This window comes from Cibotium barometz, chromosome 45 (genome assembly GCF_041138505.1).
Source record: "Cibotium barometz isolate CiBa-2024 chromosome 45, ASM4113850v1, whole genome shotgun sequence".
Lineage (NCBI taxonomy): Eukaryota > Viridiplantae > Streptophyta > Polypodiopsida > Cyatheales > Cibotiaceae > Cibotium > Cibotium barometz.
This window is the reverse complement of record NC_141090.1, coordinates 36,222,274-36,236,288: the sequence shown is the minus strand read 5'-3', so window position 1 is coordinate 36,236,288 and position 14,015 is coordinate 36,222,274. Positions and strand designations below refer to the sequence as shown.

Below are 14,015 nucleotides of genomic sequence, written 5' to 3'. Positions count from 1 at the left end.
GACGGAACGCGTCACAGATGTCGATGTTGAGGTATGAGATCTCTGATGCCGTGCATACCATGGTGATTGCCCACAAGTATCTCACCGGGCTAGTACCAAATTCAATATCCAAATCCAAATCCAATGAATCCAACTCCAAGTTCCAAGTCCAAATCAAATCCAAAACCAAGTCCAGATCAAGTCCAAGTCCAGATCCATGTCCAAGCTATATGTGTAAGTTCCATGTTCATGTCCAAGTTCCAAGTTCAAGTCCAAGTTCTAAATCCACTCGCTCATCCCGTGATTAATGTCCACAACTCGTATAGCCTTGTCAATGAAGAAAACCTTGGAAAATCTTTTTTTGCAAGAAAACTGATATAAAACCTGTTTTAATGGTTTTCGGGCGATAAAAATCTCCAAAAAGCAGTTTTTAGGGTTTTTTGAGCAGTTTTAGGGTTTCTGAAATTTCAGTCCGTACATGTCCGTATAGCTCCGTATCGCCCATGCATATGCCCATACAAGTCTAGGGCTGACCGTATATTTGAAAAGCAAGTTGGAGAAGGTGTTGATGGCGAAGAAGAAGCTCTCCATGATCATAATGATGCCCACACACACCTCGATCTCCTTCATGATGCTACAAGAGAGGTTCAAGCCTTTTCATACTTGCTGCTTTTTGCCAAAAGCTTTTGCATGCTTTTGCTTTTTCCTTTTTGCCTTTGCTTTTGCTCTTTTTTTACTTTTATTAATAAAATATCACTCAACTTTTGGTGCTTTGCTTTTCTGGCTTTAAGGCCTTAGAGCTGCTTTTTGAGAAAGCGCCTTTTAGCTTTTTGGTCCAGCTCAGTGGACCCTGTGAAAGTGGAACAGCATAAGTGTGAGCATGGTGGTTGGTGAGCAAGATAAATGTAAGGTAAATTTTTAAAGATGCATACTTGGGAGTCCGGACAAAAGAAATATGTGTGGACAGCCCCAAGTATGAATGGGGACCAAGGTTTTTAAGTTTCTAAGGTTAACAAATCTTGGGTGGCCCTTAGAAAGTTTAATAAACTTTAAAGGGCCACTAAGATATTTATTGAGGGAGGGCTACTCCACTTTTGGAGTACACACCTGCTTTCCATCTCTCTCTCTCTCTTGCTTTTTGAGAAGAAGGAGTCGACTAGCTGCGTGGAGAACAGGTTGCCTGCAGGAAACCGTACACATGTGTGCTGCAGGTACAGTTCTGTACGGACAGCCGGCGCATCACACAGTCGTACACGTGTGTTGCAGGTACTATCTGGTTGCGCTGCGTGGAGAGAGCCGGGCCGGCGCATCACAGGCGGGTACATCTGTCTAGCTTTGCATGTAGCGCATCAGTCAGGCGGCTGTAGGTACAGTTCTGTACGGATAGGTACAGGTGGGTACAGTCCTCCCGGTCCAGTCCAGCAGTTCAGGCGGTGCATCAGTCAGGCGGCTGCTGGGTGAATAGTACAGACAGGTACACACGTGTGCTACAAGTACAAATCTATACGGACAGGTGCACACGTGTGCTGCAGAGTTGCTGACACAGGCGGTTGCAAGTACAAACTGGTACGGTCAATCCATCCGGTGCAGAACTGCGCATAACAGTTGGTAAACTCTGAACATATCTTTCTCTCTTTCTTACCACTGGCTTATGTCTGCTACAGAGTTGTTTCTTCTGGCCCTTTGTGAGAGGAGGGGTATGGCAGTTTGAAGGGTGGAAACAGAGTTGGACAGTGGATTTGTACTTGGGCTGAGTTTGAAGCCATGAACATGGAATAGCCAGATGCGTGCTCAAGGCTGCCCTGTTGTATTGTCTTGGTTGATTAGAGGAGACCATAGTGTGTTGCTTTTGTGGGACACAGATCTGTATGTGAATCCTCTATGCTAAGAGGTCTTGAGGGCTGCCAGATTGGACATGCAGGTTTACTTTCCTTGACTGGCTTTGTTGTACTCAGTTAAACTTTCCATTGAATTTGAATAAAGAAATACCGAAAGGGGCGCCAAGCTTTGGGGCCAACAGGTGTCGTTTTTCGTTTTATTCTGGAGCATTCTAGCTCCTGTTCATTTGTTATTTGTCTGGACTACAATTGGATAGGTGACTGCTAGTCTACCGCACTTTGGTTTCTACTAGAGGCCGGTTTCACAGTCTCCTCTTTCCAATGGTGCCCTTGGCTCGCGGTCAACCTTGTTTGACTTTTTGCTTTTTCTTGCTTTTTTAACCAAGAAGGGTGCTTTTCTTAATCAAATCTTATGGGCCCTGTCCCCATGTCTCCTTCCATCTATCTGATGTCCGGGCATGGGTTTTATCATGGAATAGAGCTAGGGGGGCCAAATAGTTACATTAGGTCTGAGTTCTTTCCACCAGAGCAAAGCCTTGCCCGAGAGGAAACTTGCTGTTAACTGAATCTTTTTGTCATCGCCATATGGATGAAACTGGAAGTGGACCTGCCACTTATGTAGCCATGGTCCACAATCTCCTTGGTACGTTGCTTTTGCTCGCCCTCGAACTGCTCCAGAGTGATGTTGGGGCCTAAAGCAGACGCCAAGGTATCCATGCCCGAGAGAATAGATAGAGTAGTGGTCAATAAAGAGATGGAATTCTGCAAAGTTTGCATCTGCACGGCGACCTGTGCCTGATGCTCCGCCAAAGAAGCCTCGAAAGTGATTTAACTCTTGAAAATGAGATTTAGTCACGAAATCTTTGAAAAGATTGGCGTGGCGGTCCGGGAGCTGGCAGATTTTCGTGTTTGGGAGAGGGCTCCATCTCAGATTTTTGGGTCGACATCCCAGAAGAGGAGAGACAAAAAGAAAGCAAAAGCTCCCGAAAGCTAAGAGATAACCCACGCACAAAGGGTTCGGGTAGCACTAAGGAGAGTTGGCGGCCAAAGGAAGAGAGAAAACAAGAAGGTGCTACCAGCCCGATATGGTGCAAGAGAACCCCACGAAAGCCAGTGCTGAAAATGAGAAGCCTTTTATTTCCTAAAAAAAAAATTCCACGCTAAAGGGTTTTAAATCCATGCGAGATTTAAAAAAATGGCCCGAGTTGGTCGCGTTTTTCTCAGCCATGTTAGATGCGTCTTTTTTTAGCCATGTTGGATGTGTGTTTTTTTAAAGCCACGCAACATGCTTTTTTTTTTAAATTAAAAAAAAGGGTTGCCGTTAAAAAACGCGTGAGAATTCCATCAGCGCTAGAAAAAACGCGGAGGCATGTGAGCTTTAAAAAAACACTGCACCCGGTTGTACGCCACCTGTTAACAACAGGAAACGGAAAAAAAAAACAAGGTCGCCTCGGTTCTCTCTCTCTCTCTCTCTTACGCATAGCGCCCTACAAGGCTTCCTTCTCTTCTTGCCAAAAACAAAACTCTCTATTCACTCGCCATCCTTCACGACCCACTTCTTGACCACCACACTCCTACACGGGTTCTAGCGATGCAAAGAAAACAATAGTTCTAAAATCAGAAAAAAAAAACAGGCTATGACATGAACTCATACCTTGCCTTTGATCTTCTCTTCTCTACCTACCGACTTGCACGCCCTTGAGGCACGCTCTGATACCACTGTCAAATCCCCCAGACCCACCTCGTGGGGCAAACCTGCTACTACAAGACCCGAAACCTGCAAACAAAGCCCACAAGACCTAGCTGTCCCCACCGAGCCACGAGCTGAACTACCTAGCAAGACGCACCGACTAGTCTCTACCCCATGACGTCCCATACCGCCACGGAGCTACCCTCGCGGGCCTCGAGATTGTTGCGGCATCGGCTGCATGAAGTAGGTGCACGTTTGCCCTAGATCCAGGCTCCTGACCGCAGAGCTCTCGCATAGCCTCGCGAGACTCTGACTAACTGATTGACCCTGGCCACCCTTCTAGGCTCTTGGCCGGTCACCGGGCGTCCACACGTGCGCCCGCCCATCAGTCCATCCCTAGCCCAGCTCGCCAATCAACCTGCCTAGCTCCAAGCTACCCCGAGCTTCGAAGCTAGTCTTGTGTGCGTGCTGCACATGGTAGATACACTTTGTGGGCACATGACAAAATGTTAACAGAGATGAGTAATGCAGCGGACATCTCACATCAACACAAGCACACACACTAATAACTTGTAACTAATCTGTATATTAGAGGAATAAGATCACAAGAAAAGTGTCTATATCTGTTACAATTTTTTCCCCAGGATGTTACCCAAGTTGGTGAAAAGCCCAGCTTTTCCCCAAACACTGGCTGCTCTTGGCTTTCGACCATCGCACTGTGTGGCTGCTCAATCCCTGACGATGAAGCCCAATCGATCGATCGATTGATTAGAAAATGGAGGGGTCTGCTCTGTTTATAGGACACTTCGGGGTCCTAGGTAGGAGCCTGCTCGACCTGCTATTAGACTGCTTCCTGGCTTGTGTTTGCAATGCCCAACCTGTGCACGTGGCTGGCCAACTGTCCTCTCCACGTTGTGTGACTAACTCTCCACATTGTATGACTGCCTCTCCATGCTACACGATTGCTTGTCCGGGCTAGTCAGCAGTCAAGTGGACTACATGGTAGAGGACGATGCATGTGACCAAAGGTTGGTTTGACTCTCGATGGGGGATGATAGTTAAAAAGCGGATCAATGAACAAGAAACCACAGCCGTCCAGCATTTTGAGTGAGCAGAGTTGGTGGCCTAGCAATGCTTAAGGTCATCAGAACTGTGAGAGGTCACATTTATTGGGGCACTCGTGCATACCAGCAACCCTATACTCCTTATGATACGAGCTGCACAGAGGAGGAGCTCAGGGCCAGCCATTACAGTTGATGTCTACATTGTGAAGTATGTCTTTGATGGTGTGCTTTCGATGTGTTCATGACCAGCTGAAATGATGCATGTGTGAAAGGGGCAGGCCGTAAACTCCGCCAATTTTAAAGTACGTGATTGCCTTGTCATTAGAATTGAGTTGATATACTATAATGTTTGATTTTGAAGTAATTGCAGGAATAATATCTAACTGAAAGTGAATTGCTTGCTCATTAGGTGTTACTTTGAGCTTTTGGATTGCTTAATGAATTACTCTTTCTTTGTTGCAGTTACTCATTGCTGTGGCCAGTAAAAGATGTACTCAAAGGAGAGGAATGCACCCGTGACTTTTTATTCGGCTTTGGAGAGGAGAAGCAACGATCTGCACGCCTTACAGCATGGTTCCACACTCCTAAGGATTATTTTGAGAAGGTTTGAAATTGTAAAAGACGAACTCAGCACATTCTCTTGCTTGTTTGAAGGCACTTGTACATGTGCTACCCAGAGCATCTTGGTTACCTTTTTTCAAAAGTCCACTTTGTTTGCGATGCTCCTAGAATTTTTATACTTCCAGGATAGCTATGCCAAGATAGTGATGTTTCCGATACCTACAGATGTTTTGGATTGGGCTACAAGAGTTGGAACCTCTGAGAGACAATGTAGGGTCCTAATATTGGAAGAGAGTGCAAGGAAAAAAATCTGTATGGGAGCTGTTTTAATCTTTTGCAGCAGCTGATTGGAAGGATGCTGAATAAACATGGCAGCCGGAAGCTAAAAGAGGGCTGTGCTTGTACCTGCTTTAGTTGTAATGTTATAGGTTAGTGCTAGGGATAATTATTGTATCTCCAAAAGGAGTGGGTCTCCATCAAGAGGTTCCAGAGAGCACACTACAAAGGTTTACCTCATGACTTGTTCCTAAGAATGCTTGGTTGTAAGCTCCCCACTCTGACCCAAGTTTGAGGAGAAAGCAATGAGCAAGGAAGACCTTGGATCTTGGATATTGTAACGGGAAGCGTGTATCTTGGGATGATTAACCATCAAGTTAATTAAACACTCTTAAGCATGAAAGATTAAACCACAGAATTCACGACCATAAATACTGCACTAGGTGTCAACAGTGGCCCCTTCCTTACAGTACCGAAAGAGTATCTCTTGTACAAGGTTGGAATGACTGGGAGCTACCTCCACCGGCTCATTTGCATTGCAATTGAGAGATGAATACATTCAAATAGTAGAGTGTTGGTGTACTGGATCATTTGCCACACAGATCACGGATTGGCTCACCACTTGAGGTGGATTCCCACTTTCAGAGGGTAATGCGGTTTTCCCACTCCGAACAGCATTACGGAATCTTCAAATCAGCCCTAGAACATGCCAAACAGCATTAGAGTTCCTTTGGGCAGTAGTTGGGCATTTTGGAGTGGTATAGCTCAAGAAACAGGCCAAAACACAATAGCTAGGTAATGGATCTACAGAACTTCCTTGGCTTGTAGAATCTTTTTTCATATCTCAAATTCAGCCCATGATGCATTGGGCCCCACATCTTGCACTTCCTCCTTGCCACGGGACGGCTGTCCCACCAATACCAAGTTAGGGTCACGTGCAACATGAGCATATCCGTTCTCCAAAGCATCCAAAGGATGTGTCCATTGGAATATCCTGGAAGTGGGCATTTCCTAATCCCTTGCTTGGCTATCCAACTGTAAAAAAGTGCACTATTTATGGAATGTCGAAGCCCACAAGATCGTTTCCCACTGAGAAGAGGGAAACAACTGTGTTCTGATATCAATGTAACTCACCTGGGTAGGTGTGAGCACTTCTTGGACATGGTCTTATGAATAGATTAACACTAAAAAAGCCAATAGAATGGCACAATGAACCACCACTGGGGTTGGAACACCCCCCCACTTTTTGGAGTATTTTACTTGTACAATCACTTGGGCTTATCAAGCCAGGCTTGTCACAAACAAAGGAAATGAATACAAAATACTAAACATGGTTTTGCCAGTTATGAAAACGGAAGAAGAATGGTCACAACCTTCCTGGAGACAAGAGAACATGAACACTGTTGTTTCGAGACCACGCACAAACATGTGCTCTCGTTACATGAGCTTGGCTCTCCTTGAACGGGCATCGAGTACACTCCTGGGCTCAACTGGAAACAGGAGCAGAGTTCTAGAAGAACATTGAGTGCGTCAGTAGCAGCAACAGGTCTCAGGCGGTGCCCAGGGGCACAAAATATGCACCATATGGCATAGGCACTCCAGGCAACACCAGAAATCAATGACCAGCTCAAGATCCGGCCAGCCAGCAAAAGAACACCCTCACAGTGCTGTCCGTATGTGCGGTACAATGTATGGCTGCTGACGTGGTAGACCGTACAGGGTGGTATAAGGGTCGGCAAGGTTGCGGGATCTAGTCAGCAAGAGAAGGGCGTGGAGAAGATATTGATCACCGTGGTATGCTCAGATTTCCAAATGGTTTTGAGTGTAGGCACCTGGAGGAAGAAAATAATAGAGAGCTTGTCCTGCAGGAGATAGTCGATTAGCCTCTAGGAAGGAGCAGGATGGCGTGGAGGTTGATGAGCAGCCCTCCAGCCACTTTGCACAAGTCCACTCACTTGCCTAACATTTGTGTGGGGTGCCCAGGTCGGGTACCCACCAGGTGCCCAAAAGATGTTTGGACCCCAGGCACTTGGTCTTGTCCACCCTAGGTTTTTAATGAAGGTTCTAAAACCTTTACATTTACGTTAAAATATTATAACAAAGGTTATAAAACCTAGGCACTTGGTCTTGTCCACCCCGGGTTTTTAATGATGGTTATAAAACCTTTACATGTACGTTAAAATATTATAACAAAGGTATATATAGTACTTACCACTTGTTCACATGCCAAAAACGAAGTTTGAAGACATGGCATTCTCATGGTTCACGGGTGGGCTTCCCTTGCCTGTGAATAGGACATGCCATAGCGTGGCCTAAAATGTGTTTTTGTGCGATTGCTTGTTATGACGTGTCCTGTTCACAGGCAAGGGACGTCCACCCATGAACCATGAGAGTTACCTCTTGAAAGACGCGAGGATCATCGTACAATTTTGTAGATGTCTTGCTGGGAGAGTTACCTCCTGAAAGACCCGAGGATCATTGTATAGATTTGTGTTGGGTAGTTCAGTGTCCAATAGGCCCGCATACCACGTGAGTGTTGTCGTGCAACAAGAAGAGATTATGAAGCAAGTAAATAAGCTGTTAGAGAAGGGTTTGGTTCAGCCAAGCTCTTCGCAATTTTGCTCCCTAGTGCTTTTAGTGCAAATGAAGGATGGTTCCTTCCTTGATTATCGGGCTTTAAACAAGCTAACAATCAATAACTCGCACATAGACAGGGCATTCTCATGGTTGACGGGTCATCCCGTGCTTATGAACGTGACACGTCATAGCACACAATTGCACAAAAACAGTTTCAAGCATGCAAAGGATGCTCGGCCTCCCATTTAGTGACACGAGCATAGTTGCATTTCGTACATGTATGGATCCGTACCATACCAGACTACACGTTCCGTACAAGTATGGGAATTTAAAAAAAAATGTTATGCATACATACATACATACATACATACATACATACATACATACATACATACATACATACATATATATATACATATATATATATATATATATATATATATATATTGTCTGTTCTTCTTTGGGTTGAAAATGAAAAAAGAAAAGATAATAATGTGAATATTGTGTCTTGCTATCAAATTCTTTTCTTTTTAAAAAAAAATTCCTTGAATTTTCTTAATTTTTTTGAATTTCTCCCAATTTTACCAATGTCACATCGTCGGATTTTCCTATTTTCTCCATTACCAATTTCCCAATTATCCCAAGTCTCCCGATTTTGTTTCAATTTCTCCCAAGTCCCTCCAAATTCTCCCAATTTTCTCCTAATTCTTCCAATCTTCCCAATTTTAGCAATTTCTCCGAAGTCTCCCAAATTTTCCCATTTGTTTTCCAATTCATTGATTTTCAATGTTTCATAAACTTATATATATATATATATATATATATATATATATATATATATATATATATATATATATATATATATATATGTAAAAAACAAAACATGAACTTACTTAACGTATCTCATCTTGATGCGTACTTTTCCTATCATACCCAACACATTCAAGATGTACCGTATCTAATATTTCTATCCACGAGATTGGGGGACCATGTGGGTGGCTAAACGGTGGTATCCATAATCTTTTGTCTCATGCGAGACACAATACATAGGCAATTGTCTTTCATGAGAGAACCCTTTTTTATCACATAAGAGGCATGTGCATGACCAGCCATTAAATCAGTCAAAAAGCTGCCAAAATCAACATCCATATCGTACATACCACCCTGCATATGGCAAAAATGCAGTCACATATGGTTTCCTGTACAATGCATCTGCCACCACATTTTTTTTCTGTGAAGTGTGCACAATCTGAAAATGAAACATAGAAAGGAAGTTGGCCATCCTCATTTGCTTCTCCGAAAGCTTTATTTGCATGAGAAAATACCACAAGCTTTGGTGGTCGGATTTTATTGTAAAATCAGCCCCAAGAATTTAATGTTTCCATATCTTCAAGGCATGAATTACAGCTAGGAGCTGTTTCTCATAAATGTCTAGAGAAAGCTCAATATTATGTAATTGTTGGCTCTCATAAGCCATGGCATATCCCTCTTGATTTAGGATAGTCCCTATGTAGTTTCCAGATGCATCACACTCCACACTGAAAAGTTTTTGTAAGTCCGGAATCACCAACACCGAATCATTTATGATTGCATCCTTGAGATGGTAAAAAGCATCTCTTTTCTTTGATGTCCATTTCAACATTGGCTTTTGCTTAGTTAACTTATGTAATAGCGTGGCAATCCATGCAAAATGTCTAATGAACTGCCAATGATATGAGCATATTTGAAGGAAGGTGTGGATCTCATGCACGGATGTCAACTCTGGCCAATTTCAGATGGCATCTATCTTTGCGGGGCCCATCCACACATCATCCTTTGATACAATATGCCCCAAAATAATGTATCTCAGAGAAGAAAAACTCACTCTTTTTGGCAGTGATGTCATAGTCACAAGAAACGTTTCGAGGTTTTTTGGGTTTTGTTTTGTAAGGTTTCGTCCCTCGGCTAAGAAACTGCGAGGTTTCGAAAAATCAATATTTTCTTTAATTCTTAAAAACTTATAGAAGCTACCTAAAACTGAAAAACACATGAAACATTAACTTTAAAACATAAGATACATATTACAAATTACATTTCATCATTCATAAAGTCAGGACTCAAGAATCACGAGTTATCAGTGATCATTCATAAACGAAGTTACCAACTCAAAACTATCACATAAATCCATATCAAGACTCAACAACCATCTCAAAAAGTAGAATAGATAGTAGAATCTGGACACATGACATGAATCCATGAGCAAAAAAGTAGATCAAAAAAGTAAACATAAAGTGTCTCATGTGACTATGTCACATGACAGTCCACATGATAGCCTCTAGGAGCCTAGAAGCTAGTCCTCTCTGGACTCTCCCTCTTGTGAACCACCAATGTCAAAGATATGAGGACTACTAGAGATATGAGGACTACTAGGAGAATCAGAGGCCTCTAGCTCTCCCTCGTCTGAAGCATCTGAAGGTAGCATCTCTCGCATGAGAAGTGAACCAGTGCCACAACCCCACCTAGCATGGCCACCTCTGCAAGTAACTATAGTACCTCTAGACTGACGGGCACTACTACTGCCTTGTTGTCTGTATGTCTAGAGGTGAGCACTCCAGGATGTACCCACATGATCATCTCGGAGTCGTGGTGAAGGTGGGTCCTCATCAAGATCGCATGGCTCTGTAGTAGCAAGAATGGCACGTGTCACACATTTGAAGCATGCCTCATCCCCCTAAAGGAAATCATATGCCATATCCTCATCTGTGCGCCTCTGAATGAATGTGAGATCAATCTGCTCATCACGCTCAAGGCCTCGCTCTAGCTTTGCAAGAACCTCACTGTCAACCTCCTTCACTTTCCATTGGAGAATTCCTCCTCCCTGGATGCTTCCATCATTGTCTTTGAGCTTCTCAAGCAAGCGAAGGTTTGCATTGACATACACCAACTTATCTAGTTGGCTAGTGCTAAGCTTGTGACAAATCAACCACACAAGAAGAGGGTTGGAAGTTGGAACTTGGCCCATAATTCTAATTTCTATCTTTTAAGATTCGTAGTACATACTTTAAAATTTAAAATTTAAAGTTTTGATTCTCAAGACTCTAATACAATGCACATATACCTGTTTCTCTTCTTGGTGTGAATATCTGCACATATGCTCCATATGTGCTCGGTTGCATCACTCGTGCACTCTTGGGAGAGTACACAAAGAGCCAAGGTAGCGTCCATTTATTTCCCACCAAGAGACGGCAAGCCGTCTCTGCTCCTGTCTCATGAGTCATGGCAACCTCCTGTGCAAACTGGTCACGATCGTATGTAAAGAGGATGACATTCTCCTTAATCCTATTCGTAGTACATACATTCGATTCAAGAATAAGGATAGGAAAACTTAAGTTTGTAAGTTCTTATTTGAAACTTGAAAATCTAAAATTTGAGGTAAGAGTAGGACTCAAGAGTAAAAGAATTTATGTGGCTTGTTGCTCCGTGGAAAAGACTCTATCCAAGTAGGAAGTCCTGCCAAAAATCAACTTGCGATCATTCTAGTGGGTTGCATCCTTGTACAAAGGATGAAGCATGTATGAAACAATATGGATTGGTTTATGAAACCAATTCCATCTTTCGGTCCAAATGCGAGAGAGGTCCGAAAGCTGGCAAGTTACACATTGCATTTTAGAAATTTCAATACTATGATACTATTAAGTGGCAAGTTGTCCAATGATCCATTAGTCATGAGTCATGACATTGATGATTGATCATTGCATGCACCAAATTGAATAGCAAAGAGAGTTGCAATTGCATACCTGTTCCTCGACAAAGCTTTACATGTCGTCATGGATTGCCTAAGGCGTTGCATGTAGTGGTACAATAAGCTCATGGTGCACTCCTCATGATCAAAGAGTCGTAAGATGAAATAAAGGGGTGCAACAGCTTGTCTAATAGCCACAGCCTCATCCCAAAAGTCCATGCTCAAGATGTATTCTACAATGAGATGAGCATCAGGCTTCCGACTTCCAATCCACATTTCCCACTCCTCACTACAAACAAGTCGGCGCAGGGAGTCTTTGGTTTGCACGATCCTAAAATGGATTATGCGAGAGGATAGAGTCATAAGTTACAACCTTAAATTCATGTTAAGAGTGACATAGTAGAGATAAAGATGACATTCATGAATTATGACTTAAATTGTAATTTTCATACCTCTGAAGCACAAGAAAGAGATAGCCGAAGCGAGTCTTTGCCGGCTTCACAAGATCATAATGGCAAATCTCTCTAAAAAGGGCCAAAGCTTGTGTCTTGCGTGTGATGAACTTTATGATGCGCATAACTTTCTCCAAGACGGGCTCTACCCAACTAAGTGATGCCACATCCTCCATCATCAAATCAAGAGGATGAGAAGCACATGGAGTCCACACAATGGTTGGATGATTCCTTTCTACAAATTCTCCTATCTTTGTGCAATTTGAACCATTGTCTGTGATGACTTGGACCACATGTTCGGGCCCAATCTCCTCAATAGCTTGCCTAATGTGCTCATAAATCCACTCTCTAGTAATGTGCAAGCCAGGGGCGGAGGCATCAACGACATGCAATAATGTTGTGCCAGCACAACAAGATACCAAGATGTTGATCATGTGTCGTCGTCTCTGGAAATTTCATAACATAAAAAGAGGGAAATCATAAGAGTCGAGAGTCAAGACACTCCTAAGTCCATGAGTTATAATGGGTTTTCAAGTCTCAAGAGACAACATTCAAGTCATTGCAATGTAACTTGTTACTTTTAAGATATTAAAAGAGAAAAAAGGAGTCAGTTACCATGTCACTCCATCCATCAGAGACAATGGAGTATCCATACCGATGCCAACATGCTTTCAATCCCGTCAACTCACTTTGGATTTGATTAACTTGACTTGTCAAGTGTGTGGTTCTCAAAGACTCGGAATTGACAGGATGCAAGCCGCTAGCTCCTGCTTGTTGCAGCTGTGGCTAGCAATGCATAGTAGAACTTGTGATAGGCGGGAACTCGAGCAATGTTATAGGCAAGATTGCATTGGTAGAAGAACCTTTGCTCGGCAATTTGAGCCTCTTTCTTTAACCTTGGAGCATACCGTGCTTCTAAGGTGCTTTGCCCACTCATAGGTTCTCTACCCCTCTTCTTTGTATAGACTTGGGAGGGCCGAGCACTTGAAGGCATGGAAACATGTGGCTCATCCATGGGTAAATTTGACAACGATTTACCCATGAAAGGAGATTCCGCCGTAGCCGGACGTGAGGGTGCTCCACCAAAAGCCGTAGAGAGTGAGGCCGAAGGACCACTACCGCTGGATGCATGAGTATCCACATTTGATGTGCTTCCTGGTCGTGAGGACTGTGCTTCCTCTCCCCCACGATTTTTTGAAGCCTCAAGTTGCCTTGCCATTTCAACCATCTCTTCAATTCTCTCTCGGGGTAATGAAGTGTGCAAAAGTGGCCGCACTTTATTAAACTTTTGCTCCGAGCCACCATGTGCATAAAATATGCCCTCATTAACACAATAGCAACCATGTGAACCTTGCTTTCCTTCCCATGAGAAATGAGCTCTCACCCATGTGCTACTACCTCGCAAGGTATCACCACAATATTTGCAAACAACACACTTGGTACCAGAAGTCCTATACCTATGAATGAAAATGGTGTCTTCCCATACATCACGGGTGCCATCCTTCTTGTTTCGGCGAGGCATTATGGACAAATCACTTGATTTGATGCCAAATTAGCTTTGATTAAGGCTGAATTTTGCAAAACTGAATAAAAGAATGGAGAAATTGGGTAATAATCAAGACATGAAAGAAGCCAAAAAGAGATGAAGAGAGGAGAAGAAGAGAAAGAGAGAAGAGAAGAGCAAGGAGAGAAGAAGAGGAGAAGTGGAGGAGGAGAAAAGGGGAGAAGGAGAGAAGAAGAGAAGAGAAGAAGATGAGAGAAGAAAAGGAGAAGAGAAGAGAAGAGAGAAGGAGAGAAGAAGAAGAGGAGAAAGGGAGAACAGTGGCAAGCTGTGGGCTCGGGCTGCGAGCAGGGCGG

General features: G+C 43.4%; 1 protein-coding gene across 1 annotated transcript in view; it reads left to right on the top strand.

Annotated features, from left to right (window-relative positions):
* LOC147612699 (uncharacterized) overlaps positions 1-14,015 on the top strand; it is an 88,189-nt gene that overhangs the window by 64,607 nt on the left and 9,567 nt on the right. The window contains exon 8 of the mRNA XM_086783266.1: positions 5,034-5,175. Coding sequence (XP_086639392.1) covers positions 5,034-5,175 — 142 coding nt within the window. The remainder of the gene's footprint in view (positions 1-5,033; positions 5,176-14,015) is intronic.